At 37.3% G+C, this 14,801-nt stretch overlaps 1 protein-coding gene across 1 annotated transcript in view; it reads right to left on the reverse strand.

Annotated features, from left to right (window-relative positions):
* LOC110045962 (centrosomal protein of 104 kDa-like) overlaps positions 1 to 14,741 on the reverse strand; it is a 33,195-nt gene extending 18,454 nt beyond the window's left edge. The window contains exons 1-16 of the mRNA XM_089282980.1: positions 14,512 to 14,741; positions 12,663 to 12,763; positions 10,810 to 10,847; positions 9,999 to 10,090; positions 9,319 to 9,400; positions 8,962 to 9,001; positions 8,445 to 8,543; positions 8,099 to 8,170; positions 7,521 to 7,600; positions 6,992 to 7,040; positions 6,745 to 6,805; positions 6,453 to 6,508; positions 4,448 to 4,531; positions 3,354 to 3,425; positions 2,343 to 2,376; positions 1,892 to 2,055 (exon numbers count right to left, since the gene is read on the reverse strand). Coding sequence (XP_089139106.1) covers positions 1,892 to 2,055; positions 2,343 to 2,376; positions 3,354 to 3,425; positions 4,448 to 4,531; positions 6,453 to 6,508; positions 6,745 to 6,805; positions 6,992 to 7,040; positions 7,521 to 7,600; positions 8,099 to 8,170; positions 8,445 to 8,543; positions 8,962 to 9,001; positions 9,319 to 9,400; positions 9,999 to 10,090; positions 10,810 to 10,847; positions 12,663 to 12,737 — 1,098 coding nt within the window. The 5' untranslated portion in view covers positions 12,738 to 12,763; positions 14,512 to 14,741. The remainder of the gene's footprint in view (positions 1 to 1,891; positions 2,056 to 2,342; positions 2,377 to 3,353; positions 3,426 to 4,447; positions 4,532 to 6,452; positions 6,509 to 6,744; positions 6,806 to 6,991; positions 7,041 to 7,520; positions 7,601 to 8,098; positions 8,171 to 8,444; positions 8,544 to 8,961; positions 9,002 to 9,318; positions 9,401 to 9,998; positions 10,091 to 10,809; positions 10,848 to 12,662; positions 12,764 to 14,511) is intronic.
* Between the last annotated feature and the right edge of the window lie 60 nt (positions 14,742 to 14,801).

Below are 14,801 nucleotides of genomic sequence, written 5' to 3' on the forward strand. Positions count from 1 at the left end.
AATGGTCAGCAATCGATCAAACGCAATATTTTGGCGCAGCGCAAAGCAAGCAACTATCTACAAATGACTCAGCCGTTTTAGACTTAGATGCAGTGATGTTCATATGCGCAGAAAGATGGTCACAGATTCATAGTATTCGACCAATAATAGGTTGAGAGCAGGCGATGTACATCGGACGTTAACCTTGTGTAAACAAAAGCAAACATCTGCTTTATGTCCGACGAATGGTGAGAGATCGACTAGAAACACGTCAAATCGGCTTTGGACCTGCCTTTTACAGCAAATAAGGTTAGAACATTTCGAAATTATCAGCTCTGTGTCTATTTCAGCTTAACATAAGTCAAGTCATGTGGCGCATGCTAAAATAAACGTCTAACTCGTGAATTGAAATTTGACGACGGATGGTCAAATATTTGCATTTTTAACGTACTTTGAAAAGCTCTCGCGTCGCTCACAATCATTTGCCCAAAGAAATTTTTACAGGAATCTGTAGACCATCCTTCTGCGATTCAGCCACCAGAAGCTTGGTCCATTTGAAGGTTTCGCACATGGTGAAAATTAATTATATTCACGAAGTACTTTTAAGTGAATGAAATACATGTCTTCGAAATTTAATTATTGTGCACCCAAAAAGACAACGCAACATTCCCTAAAATCAACCCAGTACACATTTAAACATTGCACAAAAGTATTTGAGTGTTCTAAAGACGGAAGAATGATGTGGTTTTGCATGCGAGGCTCTCAAACTTGTTTAATAAAATGGTGCGTCAAATGACGATTTTAACGGAATTTGGTAATTTGCATATTTCTTTGAAATAAAAGGACATTTTGCCAAAAAAACTATCCAGTAGTTTTTGTCATGCCCTAGCCTATCTACCATAAGAATATGAGCGAAATCGAATTTTCGACCCTTGCCGAGTTATTTTCCATTTTTATGGACAGGGACTCTTAAGCCTTAAATTTTAAAAGCTCGTCCTTTGTAATCCGTGTTAATCTTTTCCATCCGTAACCATCTTTGTTCCTTTATGGTTTATCATTATCTCTTTGGTATTTTTCTTTAACGCCCAAGTCGCTAGTGGAGGGAAGGTGCCTACGAAGCCCGGAGGCTGCAACCGCAGTCACATCCCCAAGGCGCTAGAACACCCGACTGGCCTGCCCAACCCGCAACCAAGCCACGAGTCCCCTGCGCCAAGCCCCCTACAGGCACCCGTCACACTCAAGCCAGATGGCATTGGTGGAAAAAAAAATGCTGAAAAGGGGGGGGGGGGGAGGGGGGGAGGGGGGAGATAGGGAGGGAACGCTAAACTATAATTCAATCCACAACGCCACTAACAGAGCGATGAACACACTGCGAGCACATGGCACGACAACACATGTACTAACCAAAAATATCGCCGGACAATGTCAGCCCCAGAACGCACCAAACGCTACAGAACGCACCAAACGCTAAACAAACGCTAACAGATGGCCAAGGCACTAACAAACGCCTACCAACAACGCTACTGACCAGACTAGCTCCTGGTCATACACTATGTAAATTCCATTGAACTATATCAAACGCTACAGAACGCACCAAACGCTAACCAAACGCTCACAGACGGCCAAGACACTAACAACCGCCTATAAAAACGCTACTGACCAGACTAGCTCCTAGTCGTTAAGTATGTTAAATTTCATTTAACTATATTATTAGTAAGCTCCTATTTTCAGGTTTCCTTCAGTTCAAAGGTACATTTGTACATGGCGGCCAAAATAACTCAAAATACCGTCACAGAGCTCTATTAAAGTATTTTTGTCATTTTACGACATAACTTGTGACAAATATCCTCATTCAATACTGACCTCTCATGGGAATTGAAAAGTTAACCTGACATGTGAGTGACATACGTACCCTCCTTGGCGAGAGAACAGGTGGTGTGTCTTCTCTGGATGAAAGTTGCTGTTTTATTGCAGCCAGGGAAGGGGGAGGTGGGGTGCTTCTCTCTTCCTCCTGATGGCGTATGGGTGGGGTTTGTCTATTCTGATCTTTTACTATAGGGGGGAGGGGTGGTGGAGCTAAAAGTGAACAATAACACACGCTTAGTGGCACATGGTAAGTCAATCAAAGGAATAAGCTAATATCAATGACATCACACACAAAACAAAAGCATCTAAGCTGTCGCCACTTGCTAGGTTATCAACAAAGCCGAGTGAGCAGAGAGATTTGCCAATTGGCAGGCCTGTAATTATCGGCATGATTTGCCAGGCTGCCAAATAGGTGTATAACATTACCCACTCGATGTTAGTTTAACATATTTATCTACAGGAAATTCTGAACTTATATTATGTCAAGAGAAACTTACTTATGTTTATTGGCCGATGCTCATGTGTTCGTCTCTGGAGAGAATTAAACAGATAAAAAGGGTATTAAAGTACTAGACCTATAGAGCGGTTTTCACTTGAGTATCGTGAAAACATAACCAATTGAAAGTAATTGCTCTAGTCAATCACAAAGGACACAGACGAGACAGTTAGCTAATCTGAAATCAAAGTAATTACATGTACAGCTGTAGCTGATGTGAAACACAGGAAAACACGTGCGAACAATTTCTTCTCGTTAAATTACTTCTGATTGGATGAAAAATTGGCGGAAGTTTTTAAGCCAATTGCATTGCTCTGAATCTGCAGTCAAGCAAAAATGTCAGCTGTCACAATTAAGTTATAAGGACAAAAAGTGACTTGATTAAACTCAAAAGTAGTTAAAATACATTAGTACATATCACCACTTCAAAATAGAAGATTGATGTAACTATGACATGGTACTCTGCTCTGAGGGTACAGTTTAGAGACTAAACAGATATCATATTCCAGAATGATAACTCTCAGAAAAGCTATTATCAGAATTTCACTAGCCTGTCAACAGTCTCTCTAGTCAAGAATGGGGAGAAGAGAACACGAGAGGAACTCTCAGCCAGTTCTTTCTCAGCCCTCCCAGCTGCGGTCAGACCCTTCCAGCCGGAGCCTGTTCACAGGCTAGAATTTTATCGACCAACTTTAAAACATCAGTAAGCAGGGCTCGAAAAAAGTGCCGTCTCATTGTCCCGGACAAGCAGATTTTCCTACTGGGCAAGTAAATTTTCATTCTCACTTGTCCGATGGGCAAGAGATCAATCAAGTTATCTGTCAACTAAATCATTAAAAGAGCACACTAAGACTTGCTCAGGGCAAGCAGAATTTGAGAGCAACTTGTCCCAAGGGCAAGCTGGAATTCAAGTTTTTCTCGAGCCCTGAGTAAGTACATGTACATGGATGTTAAATGATGAAGGATATCCTTGAATGTCTTATACTTCAAATAATAACATCAGGAAACATACCCCATCCAGTTCCAGTAGTTCTTGGATATCTAGCTGCTTATAGACATACAAACGAAATTCATCACTCTGTTTCTGTGAATATATCAATTAGAGACAAATAAATCAGAATTCTAATGAATTTATCAATACTGAGCACATAGTTAATAGAGGGGAATGGTTATGAAACTCAACAAAGTTCTTTGTTGTATGTTTTTGCTCTCTTTTTTGACCTTGATCGTGCACAAAACACAACAGCTGTTTACTACTGACCGAGGAACTAACCAATAGAAATGTTTTGCGTACATAACTCATGCATAGTGTATGAACTCAGAACAAAAGATTGTGCACTGTTGTGGACCTTCCAACATAAATCTTGGCATCTTTGTTTGCTCCTTTGATGTTTGCCGGACTTCATAACCATCCCCCTTTATTAACTATGCTGAGCATAGATATGCAATATTGAAAAAGACACTGACCACAAGCAAAACAATAACCATGAATGTCATTGTAAGTGATATATTGTATTTTTTCAAACTGAAGGTTACCATAGAAAAATTAATTTTAGTGGACTCCCCAGTTAAAAACATACTTTATTCTTAGAGTCTGTTTGACTAGGTAAAGATTTTGCCTGGATACACCACATGTTAATGTTACTCTTTAGGGAATCATCACATTGAATAATTCTACAGTAAAATACAACACATGTTTTGTCTTGTTTTACAGTTATGGTTTAGAAGAATTTAGTCTCACATGATCTAGCTTTTGCCTCCTGTGCACGGATTGGTGGCCTCATGGTTGCTACACTCAACTTCAGTCCAAGCAGTCTGAGGTTTGAGCCCTGGCTGGGGACATAACTTTCACTACAATGCCTCTCTCCACCCAGGTGTATACAGTGTACACGGTTACAATTTAATGCTGGGGGTAACCCTGTGATGGACTAGCACAGATCTCATCCAGTAGGAATTAGAAATACTTCTAGTCGCTTCATGCTACAGAAATCAGAGATAAGGGCTGGCCTGATGGGGCACTTAAGGCTCATATGCAGACTATACCTACTTGTATTTCTTATCGTAGCCCGTAATAAGACAAAGAGAAATAAACATTGTTTCACTCACTTTTTTCTCCATAGCTAGATCATAATCCTCCAATTCAACAGCTTTTTTCTTCTCAACTTCATATCGTCCCAGCTTCTCACCAACCTGTTAGAAAAAAATACCATGTGTTACACTTAATAAACTAGGAGTGGTTTATTTCATAAGCTGAAGGGTTGAATCATAGTCCATTTAATTTTAATTAACAAAAGATATAGTCTGGACAATAGAACTTATTTTGTTAGTAGAATTCCACTAGTTCATGTATACTAAAATGCAAATGCTGCAGTCTGAATGCCTGAGTTATTGTACACTATCAACCATTAGTGAGCAATGGTTGCAGGTTGTCCACACAATGGTGACATTGTCTTGTTTTTCTGATGTTTCAAAGAAAAAATAGAAACTAAGGGTGCATTCCTTTGGCAGGGCTCGAAATTAACTTTTTTGTTCGGGAGCCAGCTGGCGAATAATGGAAAAATATTGGTCGCCAGATCATAAATTTTGGTCGCCAACTTTTTTTATATATAACTCACACAAGAACACGATTTTATATGTTACTTTGCATGCAAGAAAAGTCACAATTGAAGAGCGAAAACAATTAGAAACAACACAAGTAATACGTAGTTATAAAGCTACCGTTGTTCTCAGGTGATATGTGTCTGGTCCGAAGGTGATGGTTGTCTCCATAGTCATTTTAAATGAAGCGAAGCATAAAATGTTATACTTTTAAGTCTGTGGTTTTCATTGTGAGACAAACACGGGTCCTTGTGTATTTGTGGATTTTATTCAACAACTGGTGAAGGATTCAAAGTTTGGATTAACCTTTTGGCTGAATCTTCACTCCCCACACATAAAAACTCATGTAATTCCTTCAATTGATTGGTATCTGCCGCCATTTGCACGGCAAATGAAAAGCACATGGTGTTGAAGTGCGCCTGCGATCCCAGTTTTGGAAAAAGCCACCGAAACAATACGGCGCGCCGAGAACGCAGTATCGACATGTCGAAATACGTTCAATTTACAGTACCATATCTGATTGATTTCCTAATATAAAGATTTAAAAACAAAAGTTGAGTCGTGGTTTTCTTTAGTTATCGGAGAAAATGCGAGTTGCCGGCTGGCGACCAGTTCTGAAAATTTAGTCGCCAGTGCTCAAGTTTTGGTCGCATTGGCGACCAGTGAGTCGCAATTTCAAGCCCTGTTTGGGGTGATCTGGATCTGGACCAGTGATCCAAGATCACTTGGATCATTGTGCATCCCAGGAACCAATGAATCCATGACTAGAATAGATTCATCGGTTCCTTTGATACACCATGATCCGAGTGATCTTGGATCACTGATCCTGATCCTGATCACCCCAAAGGAATGCACCCTAATTATATTACTGTCCCTGGAATACTACAGAGAGGAACTTGGCTGTTGTGCAGCTTTAAAACCTCCAGATTACACGATGACCTTGTAATCTGAGCATGAGCATGTAAACAGCTGCAAGCTTCAAACAGCAGTTCACCACACGCACAATTTTGCTCAAGGGTCAAGTTTAAGACTACTTTTAATACATAGAGAAATAATTAGATAGTTTTATCTGATGGAAATCTAGTGAGCATTCTACCAAAACAATTAGATTATTTGCTCTCAATAATTATGTTAGTAATGATAGTTCATTTGGCCTTAATGGCCCTAGTTATCAACTACCACCACAGAAACATCAAGAACAAATGACAAGGAACTACAGTGCTGATTAATCACTATGTTTTAAACAATTACAATTGTAATTGTTTAAAACATAGTGATTAATCAGCACTGTAGTTCCTTGTCATTTCACTGCCTTGCCACTTCTGGGTGACACAAAGTTGGTAACAACACATGAAAAGTAAAATTAACACTTGCAAGAAATAACAAACTACAGAACACATCTGAAGAAATCAATTTAAACCTACTATATTTCTGAAAGTAAGAATACAATCAGATGTTTTGGAATCTTTAAGGGTTTATGCTCTTGTTAACTGTTGACTAGAGTTGTCCTTACCTTGTACAAGTCTGAAATGACAGCTGTCAGCTTCTTTGCATAGTCATATCTTTCCTCTGTTCAACAAAATAGTCATGGTTAATGGTTATCATTTCAAGTTAGTTATAATTGCAACACTAAAACTGAAAACATTAAATTAGGGGAAAATGCAATGAAGAAATTCATTATAAAATCAGCCACAAATTGTGAAGAAATTGAATACTTTTTATTACCATTTATATAATTATTTTATAGTATTTAATATCATAATGTTGATTATTCAAAAAACAATCACAAGGGCTCAATTGCTTACGTTGTACTGCTTCTCTTTTCCTATCATCTAGTTTTCTAATCAACGCTGCTGTTTCAGGATCCTGTAAGAAGTATGATAAGCATTGTTACAGTAGTTACAATGTTAAACATTAATACAACAAGGTTATCAAATTTAACCAAATGGTGAAGTTTTGATTGGCAAAGTACATATACATCATCACATATTTACAATTAACACCAAAATCAATTTCTGCAAAAAAGAGTATTAAGTTGAAAAATATTCAAACCTGATACATGTCAAAGGCCAAATCATCCATACGAGAGATGTAATCAGGCCTGCAAAAAAAGAAAAGAATATAGTTAGTTATGAACAACCAATAAAATCAAGGTACAACTACTTGCTTGTATTTGTTGCAGATAAAATAGCAATACAATTAAATTATTATAATGAAGTTAAATAATTCTTCACTTTTTTATACTTAGGTTTATTAAATAATAATTTGGTAGCCATAGGATGCAAAACTCAAAATAATACATGTTCAAATTATTTGATACATACCTTGCGACATAAAACGAGGGAGGAGGTATAGTACCTCCGCATTTAGGCCTGCAATGCAGGCCATTGATAAAAGCCACAAACCCTCAGTGTAAAAACTGCAACATTTGGTCGACATACTTTGTCACATAGAGCTGTAACTGCTATGCTATGAACCAAATGTTTGTTTATCTGGGGTTGCACTGCAGAAATAACTCTGCTCTCTGCTCTCTAATCATAGTAAGTACAGTCTGTAAAGTTACGTAATGTATTCAACATACTTGTTTATTCTGCCCCAGACAGGGGCATTGTTTAAGTTGGGGTTCATGTAACCCTGCACAAGACTGTCAACATTCTTCAGCTGCCAAAAAAACAACAAGTTTATTACAAAATTTAATTGACTTTGTTTAATCTATCTCATGGATTCACTGTTTCACAGCAAAATCCCTTATGAAGACTTTTTTTCATTATTATAATTATAAATATTGCACTATCTCTTAAAATAGTTACTTTTGAAACAATTTTGCACTGCTCCCTTAAAAAATCTAGCATCTTTGAATTAAATACTCATTTACACAGTGGACTTTGTGTGAAAGGTACACGTATACAGAAATCTATTTTGCAAACACTACAGACTAAGCTGATGACCCTATTAGACATTTAAGGGCCCACTTGTTCAAAGAGTGGATGACACTATCCACCAGATAAATCACTGTCCAGTGGATAAGTTAAATATGCAAAACAATTCATGCTATCTACTGGATAGTGATTTATCCAGTGGATAGCCTTATCCGCTCTTTGAACAACCTGGGCCTGCCATTTTAAAATTGTACCACGAACTTTGCTTCTTGCTACTTACTGGATCAGCATTAAGTGGATCATAAGGTGTGTCCAGTCGGTCTCCAATCACATTCACTGCAACCAAGCCAACCTAAAACAGATGACACATTACACTGTGGATTACTACTCAAACCTGGCTAGCTAGGAAAGGTTTGAATGTTTGCACAATCAAAACAATTGTTTGTACATATGGCCATGAATTTCCATTCTACTTTACCATTAGTAATAAATAGTAATTAAACTCGTGAAGAGCTACCAAAGTATTTCTAGATTATTATGTTGAAAAAATGACTGCAAATATTACTAAGCAGGACTTCGCCGTCACTGCTTTTCGTTGTTTATTATCAATGCTAAAGACAGCTTACCTGATTGTAAATATTGTACTTGTTAACATGGTTCTTGTGTAGGATAAGCTTTACAAAATGTCCTTCAGCATCAAGGTGGATGGATTTCAGTTCTCTAGCCTGGAGGACAGTGTAAAATAAATTAATTGTGCTATATCTAAACACATGATGCTCTGAGTTTTAAGAGAATGCAGTTGTACAGGTTTTAAATTAATTTTGTGTCTTTAGAAATGGATTCTCCTCGTCCCCATACATGTATATGTTTCCTAACAAAGCAAATTAAGGATAGCGAATTGTGCATAGAATATCATGGGTCTCAGAGGCTTTTGATCCAATCTCAAAATTTTGGAATCCTTACTTTTTGATGCAGTCACTTCCAAGCGAGAAATTTGAAAAACTGCCAATAATTAGCAATTGACCTGTTTCTCTAATAAAAGTACTAACTAGGCCTGTACATACTGCACATGACTAATACACACAGCAGCAACGTTATTTGTAACAAGCTCTTATAAATTCTAAACTCAGAAATCCACTCTACCTTGAAGTCTGTGTTTTCATTGTCGGAGAGTCCAACATATCTGAGAAGTGAAAAGTATGTGAGACAATATCAGAAAAGTATTAAAAAAGGAAAGATACATGTAGCTGTGCCCAGTATTAACTTGGGTCTCTTTCCATGTTAACAAGAGATATTCTGAAAACCATTCAAGATTATTACAGATAACCAGTACATTCTTTACTTTTATATTATTTTTGTATCCATGACAGTTGTGTAGTCGCTGTCACACAGAAATCAGGGCTAGTCAAACCAGTTTTTCTTCTGTAGTCAAGTGGTACAAGTTTATGTGACCAGTGAAAACAAGACATAACATTTGCCCAAATTTGTACATAAACTTACCCCAGACGTTTAAACTTTGTCGTTAGTAAGGAAGGAGGCTGTCCAGCAGGCACTTTACTGATTAACACCTCCACTTTACTGGCTGAAGAATGATTACAAATTTATCTTACAGTTAGAGATAATCATACCTGTATCAACCAGACTCAGGGTGCTATGAAAATCAGGCAAATATAATGGCCTGCAGGCATTGCACTTCCTTCCGGACTTATCAGTGGCCAGTTCGAAAAAATATACAGAAGGTGAGTATATTGAAAATTCTGATAGGGAGGAGTAGGAGCAGGAGCCCAGGGACAAGTACACGTAACTAAAAGTGAAGCCTTGGAGCTGACTGGCTCATAGCTGCTGGAGCTTCTTCCCAGTTTCTGTAGCATGAAGCGGCTAGGAGTATTTCTACTCCCCCTGGATGGGATGCTAGTCCATCACAGGTCACTCCCCCGCAATTTGTTAAGTTTCCCCAACAATTCGCCGGTACCCATTTATACTCCTGGGTGGAGAGAGGCACTGTGAGAGTAAAGTGTCTTGCCCAAGAACACAACAAAGAGTCCCCGGCCAGGGCTCAAACCCGGACTGCTTAATCCGGGGACAAGCGCACTAACCATGTGGCTACCACACCTCCTACATATGTAACTAAAGGGAGACCAATAATGTTATAAAACAATCCAGCAACAAAGAGCACTTACATATCATGAACTGATGGGACAGCAACTGAAGTTTCCTAACCCGTATAGGTTCCTTCATCAACAACACCAGTTCTTGGGGATAAAGACAGAACCTGCCAATATCAAAGACATTGCTAGTCATTGCTTTGAGTATACCTGTGATCAGTGGTGTCTTCCAAATTATAGTTTGGAAGATTGTTGATTGTTGATTATTTCATTGATAGCAATGTAGTTATTAACCTAGATGTATTCATTTGATAGCATAGAGTATTTTTAGTTAATTTATTGTTTCTTTGTTCAGAGATATTAGCACTCCCATGCTATGTACACTAAAATCCAAATGGAAATAAAGTTATGTATGAATGTACACCTGTATGTATAGTAGTTTTCTCTTTATAATAGAGTGCATTTTTTATTGCTGTGGAAATTTTGGTCTTTTTTTTCTCTCTCCATTCCTTCACTTAGTTCTAATACAGTGACTCTCTAACTGGCACTAAATGCTCAATTTAATTCTCTACAGGTTTGTTGTTTATATAAATAAGTGCAAATGTTAAAAGCATCTTGTCTCAAAAATGCTCACTAAGAGTCAGGTCTTGAAAAAAGGGCCATCCTGTCACCTGGAACATGTACATGTACATGCAGATTTTCCTGCCAGGCAATTAACTTTTTATTCCCAATTGCCCGATGGGAAAGGGCCCAGGCGAGTTGTCTGCCAACTAAATTTCAAAAAAATAAACTAGGACTGGCAAAGTACAAGCAAAATTTAAGAGTTGCTTGTCCAAAGGGCAGGCAGGAATCCAACATTTTTTTTTATTCGCCCTGGGAGTTATACCTGGAAGACTGCCATCCTTTGGTTGTGGGACTGTGCAACTGAAAAAAAAGAAAAACCAGCAAATTTTAATAATGTGCACAGTCAATGCCCTCAGCTCTGATTTGCAGCTAAGAGTCCTGAAGCTACATGTCAGGTAAGGGAATGAAAGGTATCACAGGGTCCTCTTCATATTAACAAAGTCTGTCTTCAAGGGCTGGCTTCCTATACCTTAACCCTTGGACTTTCACTCCATCACAATACCGGGGCCGTGAATACATGTATTATTTTTATTATAAAGCTGGAGCCTACACTGTACACTGTACACTGTAGTTGAATCTAATGCGCACTCTTATTGGTTGATTTGTGGTCAGGTGGCAATTGCTAAACACCCTAGCAGGCAACAATATGCAATTGCTGACTGCTCTCGCACTAACCAGAGGTTATACTTTCAATAAAAAAATATATATTTATATATAAAGTGTAAAATTTGATTTTCATAGAACAGTGCTCAATACATCAGAGTAGAGCGAAGTATACAATGTGGGAGGAAAAATTCAAATAAACTACAAGTTCATCCCTACAAGCCTGTTTCGTGGTTGCCCACTCATGAGTGGGCAACCACGAAACAGGCTTGTAGGGATGAACTTATAGTTTATTTGTGTTTTTCCTCCCACATTGTATATTTATATATATATGTTGTAGGTAATTTTTTTCTTCAGGTAAATTTGATTTTTACCTAGGTAATATTTTTTTAACTAGGTAATTTTAAAACAAATTTTTTTACCTGGATATTTGGACCGAGGTGAGTCTGGGACCCAAAAAAGCAATAATTAGGAGAAAAAAAAGAAATTTTTTCAACTTGAGCTGTGTAGTCTAGTGGAGATCGAGATGGACATGTAATCTGAAGGTCTTGGGTTCAACACACGGTAGGTACTTGTAATTTCCTTCTTCCTTTGAAATTAATAATTAGATAGGAAAATAAGAAGAGGTAGGCGTAGAATAGGGAGATAGTAAAAGAGAAGAAGAAGTAGGTGGGAGCAGGGAGAGATGAAGAGAAGAGTAGGAAATGAGATTTTTCTCCTCCTTTTTTTATTTTTCTTTTCTTTTTAGAACCCCCTAAAAATAGCAGGCCCCTATTTTTAACCACACCCCATAAATTAAAACCCTTTTTAGTTAGTTGACTGAAACAGAGCAAGAGAAAAATTGCCTGGTTAAAAAAAAAAATACCTAGTTAAATAATAAATTTACCTAGTTAAAAAAAAATTACCTACTGAACATTTTTAACTGCAACATATATATATTTACTTCTCCTTGCTTTATTACTATACAGTAAACCGGACAGCTATAAACAAAACACTTAATTACTACATAGTCCCTTGGTTAGTTTTGTTTTCCATTAAATCTCAATCTTTCTCTTGACTTCATCTTGGGAAACATCCAGCTTCTCAGGAAAACAAAACTCACTGTTCCCTTGGAACCAGTAATTAAGTGTATAGTATACTTAGTATATAGCCATGATGGGAGATTGAATTAAAGGACTGTGTGTGTGATAAGGAGATTTTGGCACCTGATGACATAACTGTAAGTTATAAGTTCTGTCAACTGAAGGCATTTTGTGTAGGATGAAATTATGAATTTAACACTCTGACAATTTACCGTGCTGTACTTTTCTGCAGTATTCTCTCCCATTGTTACATGTGAAGCATTGAATAAAGCTCCTCAAATTTTACCAGCTGAGACATTGGCCAGTTCAAACTTCACAAAGGGTCAGTAATTCATGACTTGTGATCTTGGCATGCCTTGAGAAGTCTAGACTAAAATTAACTAAAGATTACAAGGTACATGTGTACTATAATATACTGTAATCATTTTACCTCTAGTTCTTTCTCCCGGTGGTTATCATCAGCACTGGAACTGTAAACCACTTGGAATGGTACTTTACTTGGCATGAAGTTTCCTTCTCTCTTAATTACCTCTACAAGAACAATTTAATAAAGAGCATTTATTTAGTTATCAGATTACATGTAATACACTAGTTAATAAATGCAATCTCAGTACTTAGAGAAAACCACAAATAGTTTATCAGTTTATAATACAAATTACTTGGCCATTAACAACTGCTTTGCAAAGTGGTGGATGAGACATCCAAGAAGGACAACCATTTAGCACCTAGCTAGCTCCTACATGTAGATGGTGGTCACTACCATGGCTGGTCAACATCTTTCATTAATGTTAAATATTTTGAACCAAAATTGGAATTACACTTGATTGCTTGGATTGCCTAATTCCTGGAAAAGTACATGTATATTTCACTTTTTCTTTCCTTTTTTTTTTTTGTTTCTATTAGTTTGGTTCAAAAAATATGTTGACATATATGTACATTCTTGTTTTGAAGACAAAGCCTGACTAGTCCCAGGTCCTAACCCCTGCAGTTTCTGACCCAACTGGAAGTGAAATTTCATGTTTTCAGATGGCTAAAACACGGGGAGACAAAGATACCCTCTTTTTTATTTCCATATCACAATCTCCTGTCGATTCCATAGAACATATTTAAAAAAATTAACTATCATATACACTCTTATTTACAACTGAGTTCCTCTTGGTAATCTAGGAGCATTTGGTGTAAATTTTACAAGCAAAGAGTCCTAATTTAGTACTGCTTTGACCAAGTTAAATGTGGCAAAATCAACTGAAAAGAGTCCCTTTAGTCCCAGCATACATGTATGTTACATGTTCAAAAGGTGTCCTAACACTGGGTGGCACCCTCATTCATGTCCCAATGTCAACTGACAAGATCTTGATCAGCAATAATGTAGCCCATAAATAAAATAATCTTAATTACAAAAATGAGAAATTTAGATCAAAGAAGACTTTATTATGTTAATAATTCCTGAATTTTGTTTGCCATGTAAGGAGTTTTACAGGCAAATGCTTTCCACGTCTTTTAGTGGTCATGGCAGCAAACCAGAAATCAATCTGAAACTAAAGCTCATAAATAAGTAACTAAGGCATATAAACAAAAACATGCAGCATCTGTTTGAAAACGGAATTAATCCGTGTTTTCAACTTGCGGAGATTCGAATATCACCAAAAAATCACCATAAAAACTGCGCACGACGAAGATCGAATTGAATGTCAATTACGAAAAATTACCATTGGTACAAATTGCCCGGTAAGAGTGACATGAACAAAACAAACGCAATTTTCATTTTCTAGAAAATTATAGATCGATGGGTATTTAATAATTACAAGAAAAGCACTTCCTCAAGTTATCTAGATGGTGTTTTTTCGACAGTGAAGAAATCTTCCAGATTGCGTGCAAATGATTCATTAATAAGCTGACCAATATATGTATGTTTCACTACTGTCGGTGAACAAGAAAAACTTGCAATAATCCAATTTCACAAGTTTTTCAAAGATCTGTCCCTGCAATTACAGGTGGTTCTCGCAACGACGAGTTTTTCGCTTCGGAGTAATCGTAATCCGTCTGTATTTTGTGAAATAAGGTCAGTGAGTCGCTCAAAACCCAAATTAAAACGTCGTTTGAAAAGTTTGCAAACATCGATCGACTCGGTAAATCCAGAAAAGCAATTCATCTAATAAGCCTGGAAAACAAACCATAAACAATTTCTTTATACTTTTGGTACCCATTCTGCAATAAGTATATTTGTTTGCTTTTCCTAAAATCATGAAAACAATCAAACACAAGAAGGCTCTACCAACCTGCAGACACTTCAAAATTTTGGCGCGAAGCAAAAACAGCTCGCGCTACTTGCAAGTTTTAGATCCAACACACCATGTTCTCTATTCACACATCTTTTCCAGTCTTCCATGACTTTATCAAAAGCATTTTTTCTATGTTTGTTGCTTCCAATATAATTATAATCCTCGAAGCAATTTGTTTTCCCTTGACTGTTTGTGACATCTGAGCGAATTCACGTTTCCTTGGAGGGAGCCTGGAATGGAGAAAAGTTGAGAGCCAGCAATGTTCCTTTTCTGTCAGCGTTTCACAG

Source organism: Orbicella faveolata, unplaced genomic scaffold (genome assembly GCF_042242905.1).
Source record: "Orbicella faveolata isolate gen_17 unplaced genomic scaffold, um_ofav_v1 contig_12, whole genome shotgun sequence".
In the NCBI taxonomy this organism is placed as follows: domain Eukaryota; kingdom Metazoa; phylum Cnidaria; class Anthozoa; order Scleractinia; family Merulinidae; genus Orbicella; species Orbicella faveolata.